The 16,177-nt window shown below is 52.6% G+C and overlaps 1 protein-coding gene across 2 annotated transcripts in view; it reads left to right on the top strand.

Moving 5' to 3' along the window:
- Window positions 1–1,833: 1,833 nt before the first annotated feature.
- Window positions 1,834–16,177, top strand: part of ASS1 (argininosuccinate synthase 1) — a 74,161-nt gene continuing 59,817 nt past the window's right edge. Inside the window, exons 1-6 of one of the 2 annotated variants that reach the window (XM_067541962.1) lie at window positions 1,834–1,941; window positions 2,951–3,006; window positions 8,491–8,542; window positions 10,377–10,489; window positions 12,591–12,659; window positions 13,843–14,031. In XM_067541962.1, the coding sequence (XP_067398063.1) occupies window positions 10,382–10,489; window positions 12,591–12,659; window positions 13,843–14,031 (366 nt within the window). In that variant the 5' untranslated portion in view covers window positions 1,834–1,941; window positions 2,951–3,006; window positions 8,491–8,542; window positions 10,377–10,381. Of the gene's footprint in view, window positions 1,956–2,950; window positions 3,007–8,490; window positions 8,543–10,376; window positions 10,490–12,590; window positions 12,660–13,842; window positions 14,032–16,177 lie in introns of both variants that reach the window. The other variant, XM_067541963.1, reaches the window with a different exon arrangement.

The following is a 16,177-nucleotide window of genomic DNA, read 5'->3' as shown; positions in this document are numbered from 1 at the left end:
GCAACGGTACCTTGTGGGCCAGAATCTAAGCTTTCTATGGTTTTCTGTGGCCATGAAGTATACCTCCGAAATGTGAAAGAGGTGTAAGCACGTGCACTGATGTCTGCTGGGTCCGCAGAGAGCCTAAAACCGTAAGTCCGACATTTGAACCAGAACCTATTCATCGCCGTTGCTGTGTTGACTCCAAAGACTACAGATGACAAATTACATGTCCATGTTGTTAACTATTAGATGGGTGATCAGGAAAGCGAAGGGCTGAGCAGATACCACAGTGGTGGGCCTGGTATAAAAAGCTTGAGTGATAGGACTATGCTGATCTGCCCAACCTACCACTCTCATTATGGAGGTGGGGGGAGCCAGGATTGTGGGCAGAGGTTGGTGGAGTACCATCACCTGTTGCTTTTTCCAGTTGGACACCTATCCATCCCTCCAGTGGGAAGCCAGCGGTGCCTAGCATCTCAGGAAGTCAACTCCAACATGCCTGAGGTTGGCCACTCGTTTTGGGTAGAAACTAGAAAACGTAGGCCTTAAACTTTCTGTCGGGCTAATAATGCTTGTCCCCTTTGACAATGCGTGTGAGACTCCAACAATTCATTCATCTCAGCTGGAAGCTGCTCTATGAGTATAGAGCCTTAGTAGTATTTTCCATGCCAATTAGCAATGCATTCAGGTTTAAAAAGATTGTGCCAGTGCCTGGAGAGTAATAATATATAGGCACATACACTTAGTGAGATTCACACACACACACACACACACACACACTTCTTTTTGCCAGAGAGCTTGCATAGGCGTATATGTCAAAATCTGTGTTTTTCTCTTTGGCGGAGGTGGATGTTCTATAAATATTTTCCTGTTACTGTAGTTGCTGCTGTTTGTTGATTTATGTATATTGTGCCCTCACTCCGGACACTATTGTGCTATATGCAGACATAATGGGATAGGTGTTACCCCCCAGATGAGAGACAACAGCTGGCCGCAAGGCAGGTGGAAGTGCCCAAGGGAACTAAGAAAAGTATGGTTAGTGTAAGAAGTAATAAATATGTAGAAGGATCCCAAGCTAGGTACAGTAACTAGTCAATAAAATAGGGAGCCAAGAGATCAGCCTTCAAACACCGCCAGCAAAGGCGTTAGTTGTTGTATGTGGCCGGGTTTGTCACACCGGCTATTTTAACAAGTGCCTGGCTTCAGGGAGCCAGCGGCCCATCTGCTGACCTGTCTCCCCCATGCGCCCTGCCCTGCAGCTTGACTGACCCGGCCAACCTTCATCTGTGCCTTGCCCCTGGTCCAAAGGCCATTGTGCCCTGTTCCCTTTTCCACCCTGCCTCCCAGCTGTTGGGGGGCCATCCCTGCGGCAGAACTTCAGGGGGCGGGGGCAGGGCTGGCCTGGGTCTCTCAGGAGCCGAGCACAGGGAGGGGGCTGGCAGGGTTTGAGTTGTGGCCGCCCCAAGAAGCTGGGGGAGGGGGGTTTGCTAAGGAGGTTCTTGGCCTGGCTGGTGCCCGTGTGTGTTTGTGCCAGTCCGACCCCCGCTGGGTGCAGGGCCCTGTACAAACTTTTAGCACGGGCCCCTCTGGGAATGGGGATTGCGGGCTGGGCCCCTCCCTCAGCCTCCAGGGCTCCGCGGGCCCGCGAGAGCCGTGCCCAGAGCCCCCCGTGCCGGCAGCCCCAGGCGCTGGGCGGGCCGGGCCGGGCCGGGAGCAGCCAGCCGCGGCCGGCTGGGAGAAGGGGCGGACGGGGTCGGGAACTCGCTCGCTCCGGCGCGTCCAGGTCCCACCCCCGGCAGGGACTGGCCCCGCCCCGCCCGCCGCGCTTCATAACAGGGATGCTCCGCCGGCTCCGGCCACCTGCTGCCGGAGGGAAGCTGCGGCTGCGGCGCGTCTGTCCGTCCGTCCGGTGCCTCCCATCGACTACCTGCCGGCTGCCCAGCGGCGGAGCCCAGCCCGGTGCGCCTGTCGGGGTGACTAACTCGGCGGGGGTGGGGACCCGTGGGGGGGGGTCGGTGGGGAGCAATGGGGGGAGCTGGGGATCCGTGGGGAGGGGCTGGGAGGAGAGTGGGCGTCAGTGGGGACCAGAGGGGGAGATGCTGGGGGGGAGATGGGGATCTGTGGGGGGAGAGTGGGGGTCGGGGGGGACCAGTGAGGAGAGGCTGGGGGGGAGATGGGGACCAGTGAGGGGAGGCTGGGGGGAGCTGGAGATCCGTGGGGGGAGAGTGAGGGTCAGTGGGGACCAGAGCTGGGGGGGGAGGCTGGCTGGCAGGCAGGCAGGCAGGCAGGAGGTGCCATGGCATTGAAGCAACTGGGCAAGCACTGCAGGTTATGGTGCAGGGACACCCCCTCCCCACCGCTTTGATGCCCCTGCATTTAGTGATCAAACAGCCCCTCGCCATCAGGAGGCTGCACCCCACTTCCTCCAGCCCCCGCTGCCGGGGCTGACTCCCATCACAGCCCCCTGAGCCCAGCTGCTGCTCTGTTGTTGTTGTTCTTTTCCTGTCAGTGAATGAAACAGACACGCACGGGGGCACAGAATGAATTAAATAGTCAGGCTGCAGTAACCCGGCTTGGGCCAGCCTACCCCATTCAGTGGCTTTGCACCTTGTTCTTGGACCTGGGTCTCTGCCAGGTCCTGGGGGTTTGATTGGGGGGGGGGAGGAGGTAGGGGCCCTCCCCACGGAGCAATGGGATGACATTTCTGGGGACAGAAAAATGCCTAGAAATGGGACTGAAGTGGGGAAAGGAGGGGGAGTTGGCCGAGAGCTTCCTTTAGTGCTGAGCCCCTCCCTGGCCGCACGGCTGGCCTGCGGCAGGGTCGGGGAATGCCTTTAGTACAATAAGCACCCCATGAGTCTGCAGAAACAGTCCTAACAGCAACATCGCCCTCGTCCGTGGCTTGTTCCCCTTGAACGACACCATTACCAGCCCCCATAATAATGACACTCTTTCTGTTTTACCGCAGCACCTAGGAGCCCCACTCAGGAGCCAGGGCCCCATTGTGCCAGGTGTTGTACGCAGGTAAGCTACTAAGACCTTGTGTTCACTAGGAAACCAGGGGGATGTGCGGCTTTTTCCTTTAATGTGTTAAAATCCAAGGATGTCATTGTGGCCCCATTGCAGTTGACAGAAATTCTGCCATTGACTTCAGTGGCATCAGGATTTTCCACCCCTAGTGGCGATGGGGTAGTTGTAGGTTTAACATGTGTTTGTTGGTTGAGCTAAGGGACTTAGCTAACGTATTGAAACACAAACCTTATTCCTGGTGTAGACATGGCCATAGACTGAAAGCTCATTGCGGCAGGGGCTACATGTTTGCACAGCATTTGTACAGCATCTAGCGCGATAGGGTCCAGGCTGTAATGAATTCATAGGTGCTGCCACAACACAGATAACATGAGGAGAGGGCGGTTCTTTTTAATAAGGGTATTTCCACCATCCACCCCACCCTCCTTACTCTCTGTGCCAAGAACAGTTAGCCTGGTATAGTGCTGAGCAGGCAGGTGTGTCTGGAAGGCAAATTTAGACCTGCTCTTGCCCAGGGCTGGTTACTGAAATCAACAGCTGCTTGAAATTATTTTACAGCCTTTTGAACTAGCCTGGGGAAGGACTTCCCTTTGCTGCCAAAGTTTCAAGGCTTTTTTTTCTTTTTCTAGTTTATTGTAGGTCCTCTAATAAACATTGAACATTTCTTTTAAATATGCATGTTTTGCCATTGAAGTTCCTGTAAAGAGAGTGACTCATAAGGAAATGGCTACAGAACAATACGCAATATTGAGAAAGACTTTCCCTTAATCTGGATTTTACTTTTCTTTTCTCTTGATTTAATGTACCCAGATTTTCACTCTGTGAAATGCAGGAAATGCCTCTCCCTTCCTGGACAGGCTCAGCCTTTCTTGGCACAATCTTCAGGTGCAAGAGCCTTTGAGCCACTTCCTCCTTGCAGAAAACTTTGGTGACCAGACTGTGCAGAGAACAACCCTGCCCCAGATTTCACCAACTCTCTGCATTTCCCTCACCCTTCATTTAGGAGAACAGCTGCATGAAAATCATCCCTTTATTTCTTGCAGTGTCTATGCAGCCTACTATGAACACCATGACAGGAGCCCAGAACTCCTGAGTTCTCATCCCACCTCTAACACATCCGCATCCTTCTCTCTGGTTACTCTCTGCAAGTCGCTCGGGGCCAGGTTTTCAAAAGAGCTCATGGTTTGATTTTCAAGAGTCTGGCACCCCCAGCATTCTGACCTTAATTTCTCTGGCTTGGTCTCTCCATGCATTGGGGATAATAGTATCTACCTCCCAGGGGTAGTTGTAAATGTATTCCTATGTGTAAATGGCTGAGGTGATATAAAGAACTAAGTATTCTGATTACTAAGGACTTTGCCTCCTTCAGCTATTTATTCTGCAGTTGAGATTATCATCTGGTCGGATACAAAAGGCCACAGTGGAAAAGATTGTGTTCCCACAGAGGGCTGTGACTATTATTAGGGGACTCACACCAGGAACAGGCAAACTTTTCAAAGAGGCACTTGAGTTGAAGGGCCCAGGATCCAGCTCCTCCATCGAACAGACGGGGTCTGTTGGAAAACTGTCCCTTTATAGTAAAATCATCTCTCCCCAAGAGCCGCTGCGAAGAGTGTGACAATCCCAGGTGGGCGACCCTCATCCTCAAGCCCCAGGAAGCTGGGCTTCTTGACACTGCAGATAAGCATGTGATTGTCAGTGTCCCCTTTGCTCAACCTGACAGCTCCCTGCTGGAGTTGGCGGGATTGAAACTTACAGAGTTTCTTGCTCCCTGGAGTCTTTCAGTAAGGAGAAGCCTTGTCCATTTCCACCCCCGCATGTTTCGCACTAGAGACCGGGACGGAGAGCAGAGGACTGGGGTCTGTGACAGGCATATATTTGCTAACCTCCTAGGCTTGGTGGCATTTACACTCCAGAATGGGTCAATAAGAGGAAGCTAATGGAGACTTGAGTGGCTCAGGGGAGTGCTCGTGCGTGACGGTGCCGTGCTAGGTTGCCAGTTCTCATCAGTATTCACTAAAAGCTGTTTCAGTTGGCTGGCTCCTTTGTCTGCGACACAGTGAGCTGGTGGTGTCTAGTTAGTTTCCAGGGACAATGAAATAAGCCAGATATTGCACTTTGGCTGACAGAGCTATTTGTTGTACTGCTGTCACTTCTGATGGGAACTGGATGGCTCAGGTTGCTGGTAATAGCATATGCATCTCTGCGTCCTCTGCTCAAATCTAGAATAAGTCAGTAGTGACCAAAAGCTAGGTTTGGGTGGAGGGGGGAGTCTGATGGCTAATTGGTGGCTTGTGCTGACTGAGTTTGGGTGTGTTTGGGGGTGGGGAGGTTGTTGTTTCCGTCCAGTTCTTATAAAACAGGTCCTCAGTGATGTTACATTCACCTTACGCAGAGGTATGCTCCCAAAGTTACACATTTCAGCTGGTATTGTTTATATGATGATTTTACAAGTTACACATCCCTTTCACCTCACAAACATGCAACCCGCTTGGCCCAGATCTTTAACTTGTTCTGTTTCTTTCCATCCCTTTGTTTTGGAAACTAGCATTCCTGGTACTGGTCCATGAAGGTGCTTCCCTAGCTTGCACGAAGACAGAATGAATGTGTCTTGATTTTGACAAGCATCTTATTGACTTATGCCAAAGCCTACCACAGCTAATGCAAGATCTTCTGGGATAATTAGCATAAGAGAAGAGGTATAGGCCAGTTTAGGCTGTATAACTGCTGTACTACTTGTGCTCGATGCATACTGATGTATCTGTGGTGTGGCAAATGCATACTATTATTATGATATATGCTAGCCAATATACATTGGTCAATCTCATAAACACCACAACTGGCACTAATCGGCTCTCTTTGCTGGCAGTCTCAGCAGAGAAACCAAAGACTGACAGGGTCATGGAGGCTCAACTCCCTCCTCGTTCTTAGCAATGGTTGCTCTGGGTCACGTCTATTGGGTCCTGTCACTTTTCTGTGGATAAAGTCAGGGCTACGTTCTCCGAGGTGCTTTTCCCAGCACTAAATTCACTTAAAGAAACGGGGGATATTTTATGACAGAGAAACATTGTCTTCATGGGGAGCAATGGGTCCATCATTGTTGACCTGGTCCCTTTAAGAAACAAAACTCCCACCTTTGTGTAAAGGTCCTTTCTAATCAAAAGAGACAGAGGGTACACCCAGCATCGCTGTGAAATAAAACATTTCTCTGAAAACGCTCCATGAGATGCCAGCGGGTGTCTTAGGTTCTTCTGAAAATTCCCCACTTAATCCCAGTCTGCCCACCCACTCGGAGTGTGGCTGGCTAATGCCAAGCCCGGCTGAGATCAGGAAGGACCGAGGGGACGGTTAGGGAAAGCTGAGTCACCGCAGGGCGTGTGCAGGTTATCAAATCTGCCTGTTTCTCATTTCGAAACTGACAGTACTGAGCCAAATTGACTATGGGTATAGAGTGGCATGGGCTCCAATGGAGATCTGCTGATTTTACATCACCAATGGATTTGACCCATTGCCTCTATGAAGAAGTGAAAATTACTTTGCGCTGGGATTGCCAGAATGTCTACAATTCCGGGCACTCAGACAGAACGTGGCAGTTTCCTGTTTAACCTGAGCCAGTCAGCCAAGTCACTGCACGTAATCCTGAATGAAACGCTGGTTCCGGGCACAGGCAGCAGGAGCTCAGCGGGTGGCTTGTTCATTGGCCTGCAGATTCCCGGCCCGGTTGGGTGCCTGACCTGTTCCTTTCAGCCGAGCTGTGCAAACACATTGATTGACACTGAGGTCAGCAGCCTGTGGCTGAATCAGGACTGTCTGCTGAGCACCGTGGGCAGCGTTTGGCCTTACACCAGGGAGTTAGGTTTGCAGGGACCATTCAGCGAGGAGCAGGTCACCTTGTGGGCAGCGGGGAGGCGGAGAAGCCTGTGGGGAGGGTTTGCCAAGAGCAAGCATTTAATGAGCATTTCAGCTCTGGGGAAGGGTCAGCTAGCCATCACGTGCACTGGTTTCGTTCACCTGAGCCCAGCTGATGTGCAGGAGAACTGGGGGCAAGGGGGGGAGGTTTCAGCGGCAGCCGTGCCACAGATGAGGAAGCCCGCGGCACGTCTGTACTTGGAGCTGGGAGTGTGATTCCCAGCTCGAAGAGGCGCTCTCCCGCTGGCTCTCGGCGAGCCGGTGCGCTAAAATCAGAATGTAGCCACGGCAGCCGGACGGGCCACCTGCCCCAAGTACGTGCCTAGGGTCTTGGACAGACACACGCTTGGGGGCTGCTAGCCCATCCTGCTGTCCACGCCGCCGCCATCGCATTCTGGTTTTAGCGCACCAGCCCGCTGACAGCGAGCGGGAGTGTGTCCCCTCGAGCTGGGAGTCAGGCCCAGCTCCAGGTGTAGACACGTTCCCCCCCAGAGAATGCTGTTTTCCGATAGCCCCTGAAGCAGCACTTGGCCTCCTGAGGTTTTATCCCAATCACCTGGCCCAGAGCGCCCCCTGCTGCCCGGTCGAAGGGGAATTAGGAACTTTCCTGCCAGGTGAGCATTAGACCCGCAGGCGGACTGAGACCAGAGGGTTTTATTGCAGTGTTTGCCAGAATCAAACAACCAGCACACACTGCTCACAAAAGCCCAGTGCTGGCATGTTTTTCAGGAACCCCGAACTCTGCTATGACCCTGCGTGGCCTACCAGAGCGGCGTCTTTCTGAGTTTCTGCAGAGCACCAAACCTTTACAGGCACAGGGCACCGGGAAATCTATATAGCCTGGGCTTCTGTATATATAGCCTGGCTCTGAGATCTCATCCATCCTGGTGCGGATGGGAGAGGGGAAGCACTGTGTTAACTAACCTGATACTAAACTCTGCTGTGTCCTTAGTGTGGACAAGGGCAGTTGTGTTCAACAACGTATTAGCTGATTTGTAGAATCCATGAGGACCAGCGAGCATGTTTTTAAATGTAGCTTGTCCACACTAACACTGTCTTAGTTCACAAGTTTTCTAACATGCTATTTTCTCCCAGTTTAAATGAGGCCTGAGTCTCTCTGGTCAAGTCCTTGCCTATCCCAGCCCTTTCCTCAGTTTCCCTATTTGGAGTCTTTCCCTCTTAGGCAGTGTAATATTTGTGCGTGTGTGTGTAATTGGAAGACAATGCTTGGGAATGGCTCTGTGGATTCGGTTTATGCTGCGACCTGTTTACACAGGTGGCTGGGTGCCTGGGGTTATGAAGGGTGACTGCTGCTGGGGAAGCAGGGTCCTGGATCTGATGGATCAGTGCTGTGTCCTAATGGGACAGAGCCCCATTCCTGACTGCCACGTGTGGGCTAAGGGTTGTGTACCATCCTGCCACTGCAAAATGTTCAGCTCTGCCTTGGCCCCATCATGTCTTGGAGCAGGCAGCTGGCGTGTCTGGTCATGATCAGGATTCCATCGAAATTGCTCTTCCCTGTGACTGTCTCATGTAATATACTGGTCTCGTTTGCTTACCTCTTTTCAGGGCGTTTGCTGAGCACTTGAGGAAGGGTTCCTGCTCAACGGTCAAAGCAAAGGTAATGGGCAAAGCTGCTTCTTGGATTTCTTGGTTTTTTGTTGTTGGGTTTTTTGTTGTGTTTTTTTTTTTCATGGTCTCTGCTCTGTTGCCTGGTTGCAGGTTTCCTGCAAATCAGGTACGTAGGTGGGCTGGTGTGACTCACGTCATCTGTCAGCCTTCTGTGCGTTAGCCTGGAATGAAAAAACGGGTGAAGTCAAAAAACCCCGGAGCCTGTCAGCTGGGAACTAAGGCCCTGGGACATTAGAGGAATTTGCACTGGCTCCATCCAGGTCATTACACTGTGTAACTCCCTGGAGGTAGGCTTGCAGCACCGAAGCAGGGTGGGATTTACGCCCATGCACCTCAATGTGGTAATTCACCAAAGGGAGCTGCAGCCCGTGTAAGCCCTGCTTTGTGTTGGAGCAGTGCACCTGCCCCGAGAGCTGGCATCGATGTGACTGCGTCGGTGTGGTTGCACCAGTGCAAATTGTAGGGCTTGAGAAAGGAGCAGCAAATAAAGGGCGAAAGTTAAACCACTGCCTGAGGAATGAAAACCCAGGTGTGTTATGTAACTCAGGGACCTCCTGAGCACCCTCCGGTGCGGTTATTTATAACATCATATCATTAGACTCCATAATGCACTCTTTCCAATCCCTTCTTATCACTCCTAAGCTTCATGTTTGCTTTTTAAGTGGCATTGCGTGGTTCTAGCTTGCACGAGAGCTGCTGAGAAACTTGTCTGGCTCCCTTGCTGGTTTGTTTAAACTTGGCTTTCAGTGCACGTCAGACTCCGGGGCGTTTGAAACTTGCTTTCCATCCTCATTTGTGTAAATAAAACTCGGTCACCGTAAACCAGCGAGCTAATGCCAAAGGAGGCCCAGCAGTATTTAGAGTGGAGTGAATGTGCGCCAAGCTCTAACAAGACTGTAACATGTCCACAGCTATGTAGGAGTCCATGGTTGTCACTGTGCTGCATGCGAGGGCCATGTAAAGCTTTATGGCAACAACCAGGGGACAGCCTGGCCTTAAAGTCTGAGTCTGTGAGCTCCAGGAGAATCTCCATTAGCAGTATCAGCCCAAGGACACACAGGTGGACAGTTCTGATTCCATCCAGTGAGGGGCAGTGGTGCACATGTCAAGTTTATTGCAGCACTTGCCTAGCTCATGGGGTTTATGGACCGGTAACATCTCCGCGCCCACAGAAACCCTTGCTCGCTACACTCCATTGAACTCAGCCTCTTAAGGAGTGTTTAATCTGCCAGTGGATTTTGCTCCTCAGGGTGGTTACTTATTCCCCAGATCTTTTCTGAAGGACCCCATCAAAAGCTCTTTGAAAAGCGAAGTGCATTCCTTCCCCTGGGTCTCTGTCTGCTGCTGGATGGATGGATGTCTCCTGTTCCCCTGGCAGGCTCGCACTGTGAAATAAACCAGGCCATTGTATGCGATCCTAGCAGCTGGGGGGCTAAAAGATAACAGTATCAATCAGAGACCGAAATCTCCCTTCCTGGGCAAAGAGGTGCTGTGGTGCTGAGTGAGGGTTTCTATTAGAAGAGGCTTGTCTTTAGTTAGTGGGCCACGTGTGTCCCAGAGGTAGACTCACCGCTCTGGGAGAGAGCAGCCTAGTGTTCGGACTCCTGGGTTCCTTGCTTACCAGCTGAATTATCTTGGGGGAATTCACTTCCCCGCTTGCTGCCTCAGTTTCCCCTTGTGTGAAATGGGAATAATGATAGTGGCCTCGCAGGGTTAACTAGACGAGCTCCCTTCCATGCTGGGCTGAGGCCTTGTCGGTGACAGAGCGCTGGGGAGCCCTGCTCGGTGGCGGGCATGTGACCGGGTCTCCCTGCTTTCCCCAGACACCATGTCTCAATCCAAGGGCACAGTGGTTCTCGCCTACAGCGGCGGCCTGGACACCTCCTGCATCCTGGTCTGGCTGAAGGAGCAAGGCTACGACATCATCGCCTACCTGGTGAGCAGCTCTCTGAAATGCCGGGGTGGGCGCCCAGTCGCCTCGGGCTCCCTCTCCTTCCCCCTCCACCCGCCCCCCGGCTTTCACCACTCTCTCTCCTCCCGTCCAGCCGGGTGAAGCAGGCTGCGCGATAGACGCTGGAGACGCAGCGGCTGGGCCCCCCTGGGGTGGGGTTTCGGAGTTCTGCTAAACCGCGGGAACTGTCAGAAAACAGAGTTGTTTTCACTGTCTCTGCTTGGCAGGCGTGGGAGGCCCTGCCAGCTCCAGGGCTGCTGTGAGCGTCTGCCCTGAGGTGACCAGTATAACCAGAGCAGGGGGGAGATGATGTGCTCTCAGGGCCTTGAGTTACTGGCATGATGGAGTCGGGATCAGATTTTAAAAAAACCCTCTATTTTCTCCTGTCAACTGTCCTGGGGGTTATTGTGATTCAGAGGGCCCAGCTTCCCTGCCTGGGGCCTGTCAGGTTTCAGGGGGTCAGGATGATCATGGTGAGGGGGTCCCAGCTAGAGCTGGTCAGAGGTGTTCTGTTGAAATGTTGTTTCAATGGAAAATGCCATTTTCCTCGAAATGGGAACCTTACAAGCAGTGGCCGAGGGGGGTGAAATTTTGCTCAGAAAAAAATGAAACGGCGCGTTTTGGCCATCGGGAGATGGACTGTTTTGACTTTTTTTTTAATTTTGGAAGAATTTTTCAAAATGAAATTCCTTTTTCTGGTATGGAAAACCGTTTTGAAAAGCCTGACATGGGAACAGCCGGCTTCCAGCGACCCGAAACAAACCATTTTTTCCAAATTTTGGTTTTTGTGGGGAAATTTCCATGTTGGTTTTGTTTTTTTAAACGTTCATTGCCATGTGGAACAGAAAACGTTTCCTTCAGTCTCTTGTGATTTCCCTGCCAGGAAGACTGATGCCCACCCCTTGGTAGTCCCAGCTTCCCCTCCTGGGGCCTGGCGAGTTTAGTGGGGCAGAAGAAGGGTGCCGGTGGCATTGGGGAGAATAGCTAAGACTAGATAATCTGGATAGAAACCTAGAGCTCTTCCAGTTATCTCTGTGTGTAGGAGCCGAGACCGCAGTCATGTCTCTGCCTCCGTAGTTGGTTAAATATTGACTGGCTAGTACAGACCTGGGTCAGTGAACCAAGACATTCTGCGCAGCTGCCACGTTCGGTGGCTGAGGGGACGCAGCCCCTCTCAAGCCTTTGTTTTCATTCTCATAAAATGGGATCACTGAGGAGCCTGCAGGGCCCGGACATCAGCCTGGCAGTGCTGGTGTGAGACCTGCCAGCCTTAATGAGCAGAGACTCTGCCCGGCTGGAGGTGGGTGAGGACGGGACTTAGCCAAGGGCTCTGTCTCATGATGGCCAGGAACGAGGCCGTTGTTAAAAGGATCTGAGTCAGTGGAGCAGGTGCCCTGGGGGTGTAAAGAGCGAGGTCCCCTGGCTCATGCCCAGCGACTCCTCTGTGACCCCCGGGCCACTCTAACTCTGGGGTGGGGGTTGCTGTTGGCTGGCGACCTGGTGGCTGAGGGACAGCAGGAGGGGGCAGAGGCGCGCTGGAGAGGTGACGTGTCTGCACCTGCGCTAGGGGGTTGGTTAACGCGAATAGAAAACCGAAATGAGCATTGTTAACTTTGAATGATGAGCAAGATTGAACAGTGCAGCAGCCCGTGGTCCAGCTGGGACCCCTCAGGTGGGTTTGCTGCAGTAGAGGGGACTGAAATCTCCTTCCTGCCATGCATGTGATTGAATCAAGTCCGTCTGAGTGGTGAATGCCATTCCCCGCTGGGCATATGGTGCCGTGGGGGTCTCTCGAGCAGGGCAGCCTCCAGTGTGTGGTACCTCGGGGGGTTACAGTCTCCCCTCCAGGACAGCTTGGTAGGAATGATCAGCGACCGCATGGCTAGAAAGACTGGGCTGATCTGCATTATAGCCTGGAGCCTTCTGTCCCTGGGAATTCCTCCCCCATCCTCTGACAGCAAGAAGTCAAATGGCTGGGGCTTCCTTCATGCCCTGAAGTACTTGAGACTCATCAGTAGGAGCCTGGCAGGGCCAAGCTGATGTCCCGGGGTCCGTTGTTCAAGCTCTTTCTCATTTTTGCTTGCAGGCCAACATTGGACAAAAAGAGAACTTTGAAGAGGCGAGAAAGAAGGCGCTACTTCTGGGAGCCAGAAAGGTACTGTGAATCCTAGTGCTGCTCACGGGCGTAGTTCTGCCCACCCTGGCCTGCAGCACCAGCAATCGCCAGTCCCGTGTCATGAAGCTGTCCCTGCAGTTCATGGACACGAGTGCTATAGAAATCAGACACACACCTGGGGAACTGGGGCCAGAACTCGAGACCTCTCAGCTCTATAAGTATAGGACTGGGCCAATCACAGCTGCGTCTCAGCAGCTTTTCAGAATAATTGGGCATCTCCAGACTCAGGCTAGGGGTGCCAGGGCGTCACCCTTTGCCTTTGCCCAAACTCAGAAATGTTTTCAGAGATTTCTCTCTACAAATGGCCAAACCACCACTAAATCTTAGCTGCAAAGAAACATTGCACGAAGCCAGCTTTCCATAGCCAAATCCCTTCCTGGCTGTGTCTCCCTTAGTTTCCCCAACCCTTTATAATCCTCTCTAGATCCAAATGTCGATAGCTTTCTTCTTCACCAGGTCTCACTTCCCTATTTTCCCTCCACCTCTTTTTTTTTTTTTCATTTCTCTCCGCCCTCCCCCCATCCCATCCCACAGCATTTGTGGCTTATTTTGTCTCTAAAACCTTTCTTCAGACCCTACGAATGAGGCACAGTCACTGCAGGATTGGCAGGCTCAAGGGGTTGTTGATCAGCTCCCGAGTATTTCTGTCTGTGTCACTGGTTCGAATCCAGGGGGAGGGTGGATTTAGATTCCTTCCCACCTGTGTGGTAGTTTGTCCATCTCCTGCTGGCGGGAAGTAGCCCGGAGAAGGTGTGTGCTGCTGCCGCCGTGAAATCTGTTCTAGGGGCTAGGAAAAGGGGGTCGGATTCTAGAGCTGTTGATCTAGAACCTTTCACCAGCACCTAGAAAAGAGGAGAGGCTTGTAGGAGTCATTGGCTACGCTGAGCTGGTTCCTTGTTCCAAGGAAAGCAGTGACACTTCACCTGGGATAAAAGTGGCCCTTTGTCTCCAGGAAGCTAGTCAGATCTTTGGGGGCCGTTTATGGAAGACCTGAAAAGAAGAAAAGCAAGAGGGGATGGGGCTGTGGAGCAGGGTCCCAGCCCCTAGGGGATGTTTCTTCTATCAAATAAATGGATCTCTCCCCACGCTCCCAAACAACCCCCTATCCTAACAGGAGACCTTGGCCCCCTCGTTGCTGGGGGCTGTCTCTTTTGTTCTGCAGGTTTACATCGAAGATGTCAGCAAGGAGTTTGTGGAGGAGTTCATCTGGCCGGCGGTCCAAGCCAACGCCCTGTATGAGGACCGGTATCTCCTGGGCACCTCGCTGGCTAGGCCTTGCATCGCACGGAAGCAGGTGGAAATTGCCCAGAAGGAAGGAGCCCAGTATGTTTCCCACGGAGCCACTGGGAAGGTAAAGGAAAGGCAGGCCATTGCCGGGCAGCTGGGCTGGGCGTTGGGTGCCTGGGAATATGGGTTTCCCCAAATGGCAGAGACAAACTTCTGAATCTGGAGCTTGCCTCAAGGACTGGCTCCGATCATCAAATCGCTGTGACGCAGCCCTGAGCTTTCGGCTGCAACGGCACCAGTCTGTGGCTGGTTCTTCCAGCCTTCTACAGTGATAAACACGCGCACCTTCCTCCTAAAGATCGCCGGACACGTTACAAAGATCTAATGAATTAACCCTCTCAGCCCCCCTTGTGAGACTGATAGATCCGAGTTCCCTTCCCCCCGCTGCTGCCACGTTATAGATGGGGGGAAACTGAGGCATAGAACTATGACTTGCCTGAGATGACCGAGCAAGTCCCTGCTTTAGAGCTTTTTACTGGGAGTTCTCCTGCAGTTTCTCTTAGTTAGCACTGGTTGGGGAATGTCCCTTTTTTTAAAAAAAACAAAAAAACAAACCCTGGAAAATGCAGTTTCTGTAAAATTTGAAAATTTTAGTTGTGCCAGAAAGTTTTGATTTTCCCTCCCAGCTCTAGATAGAATCTTAAAAAACTCGTGTTTTCAGGAGGAGGACGAAGAAGAATCCTTGCTCCCCAGCCATATCCCAAGGGAGCCGAGGCAGAAAATTGATGGCACAAATTATGGATCTGGAAGAGTTTTTTAATTTTTCCCCCCTTAAAGTTAATGTTAAAGGTGGCAGGTGGGGTGGGGGCCTGGGCGGTGTTGTTCCAGCTACGGCACTGGAGCCGTTGTGGGTGTGGGAGGCTACCTGGGGAAGGCGGCAGGAATGCCAATGCAACGAATGGCCTGTCCTGCTGCACAGACCATGGCAGAGTCTGTTTTGTGAAGCAGTCCCTGGTGTTGGTGCTGAGTGCTGCACCGTGCTGGCTGAGCGGGGCCCCTCCCCCTCTTGGTCAAGGAAACTGTGGGTTGAGAAGAGGTTCAGAAATGGAAGCTTAAAGTACCTCCCGTGATCGAGAGCACAGTCGCGTTCTTGGGGAAACTCCGGCGGGGGGTTAGGAGGGAGCCCAAAGGTTTGTTTTGACCCAGAGTGTGGCCTAGTGGATGGAGCACTGGACTGGGACTCAGGAGACCTGTTCCTAGCTCTGCCACTGGCCTGCTGCGTAGTTGTGGGCAAGCCTCGTCCCTCTCTGTGCCTCAGTTTCCCCATCTATATAATGGGGCTAATGCTACTTACCGCCATTGTTCTGCACTCCAAGCTCACCTGACGAAGAGCAGTGCTAGGTAGGAGCTAGGGATTTATTTGTATTGTGCAGGGGCTCGCTGTCCCACTCAGCTCTGTGTTGCAAAGCCCATGGCTTCCATCCGGGCTGTGGCTGGTCATTCCCCCCCGTGCAGTAGGAGAAGCCTGAGGAACCCGGGTAGCCTGGTTCCGATCCCGGTGGAAGGCATTTTGTTTAAACAAATCCCTCCCTCTCATCCATCTGCCAGCTCTGCGCTCGGCTCGCTGGAGTGAGCTCAGAGCCACGGCCCTGGTTACTCCCTTGGCTGGATTGCTCCATGGAAAGGGGATGTTGGTATCAGCTCGGGAAAGTTTTTTGGCCCGCTTTTACCACTAGAGGGGGCTAGAAATCTGCATTGAAAGGCAGCCGTCAGGTGTAGCGAGCTCACGACCCACAGCCAGCTCACATGCAGAGGTTCCCCGCTAGAGGCAGACAGAGACCACAGGATGGGTGCAGGAGATGTCACTTCATTTCCTTTCCCTCGTTATAGAGAAGGAGTTGGAGCTTGCTCATAGGGCTGGTCAGTTTCCATTTTCCTTTCTGCTAGGAGTTTTGTCCTACCTTGTCCTAACAAACCCCTGATGGTGAATTGCAACAGGGGAAATGTTGCACGAACGGGAATCACCCACCACCACCCCCTTGCTGCAATCCCTGCTCCTCTGAACACGCGCACACTATTACCACTTGTCATTGGCCAGCTTACAGCCTCTGTGGGAAGTGTTCGTGCAACATACGGCGAGAAAGGGCCTGGAGACAGAGTGGGATGGAGGCTGCTCCTCTGTAGTTATCAAAAACTCCTCATGTCTGCGTTCTCCAGGAGATGGTGCAGCACGGGAGAGTCAGTTAGGGTACTGGAGCTCCAGGGTCTGC

Source organism: Emydura macquarii, unplaced genomic scaffold, assembly GCF_026122565.2.
Source record: "Emydura macquarii macquarii isolate MOO-44397 ecotype Brisbane River unplaced genomic scaffold, CSIRO-AGI_Emac_v2 contig_691, whole genome shotgun sequence".
NCBI classification, from domain to species: domain Eukaryota; kingdom Metazoa; phylum Chordata; order Testudines; family Chelidae; genus Emydura; species Emydura macquarii.
The sequence above is the reverse complement of the archived record's forward strand: the minus strand, read 5'-3'. Positions and strand labels throughout refer to the sequence as shown.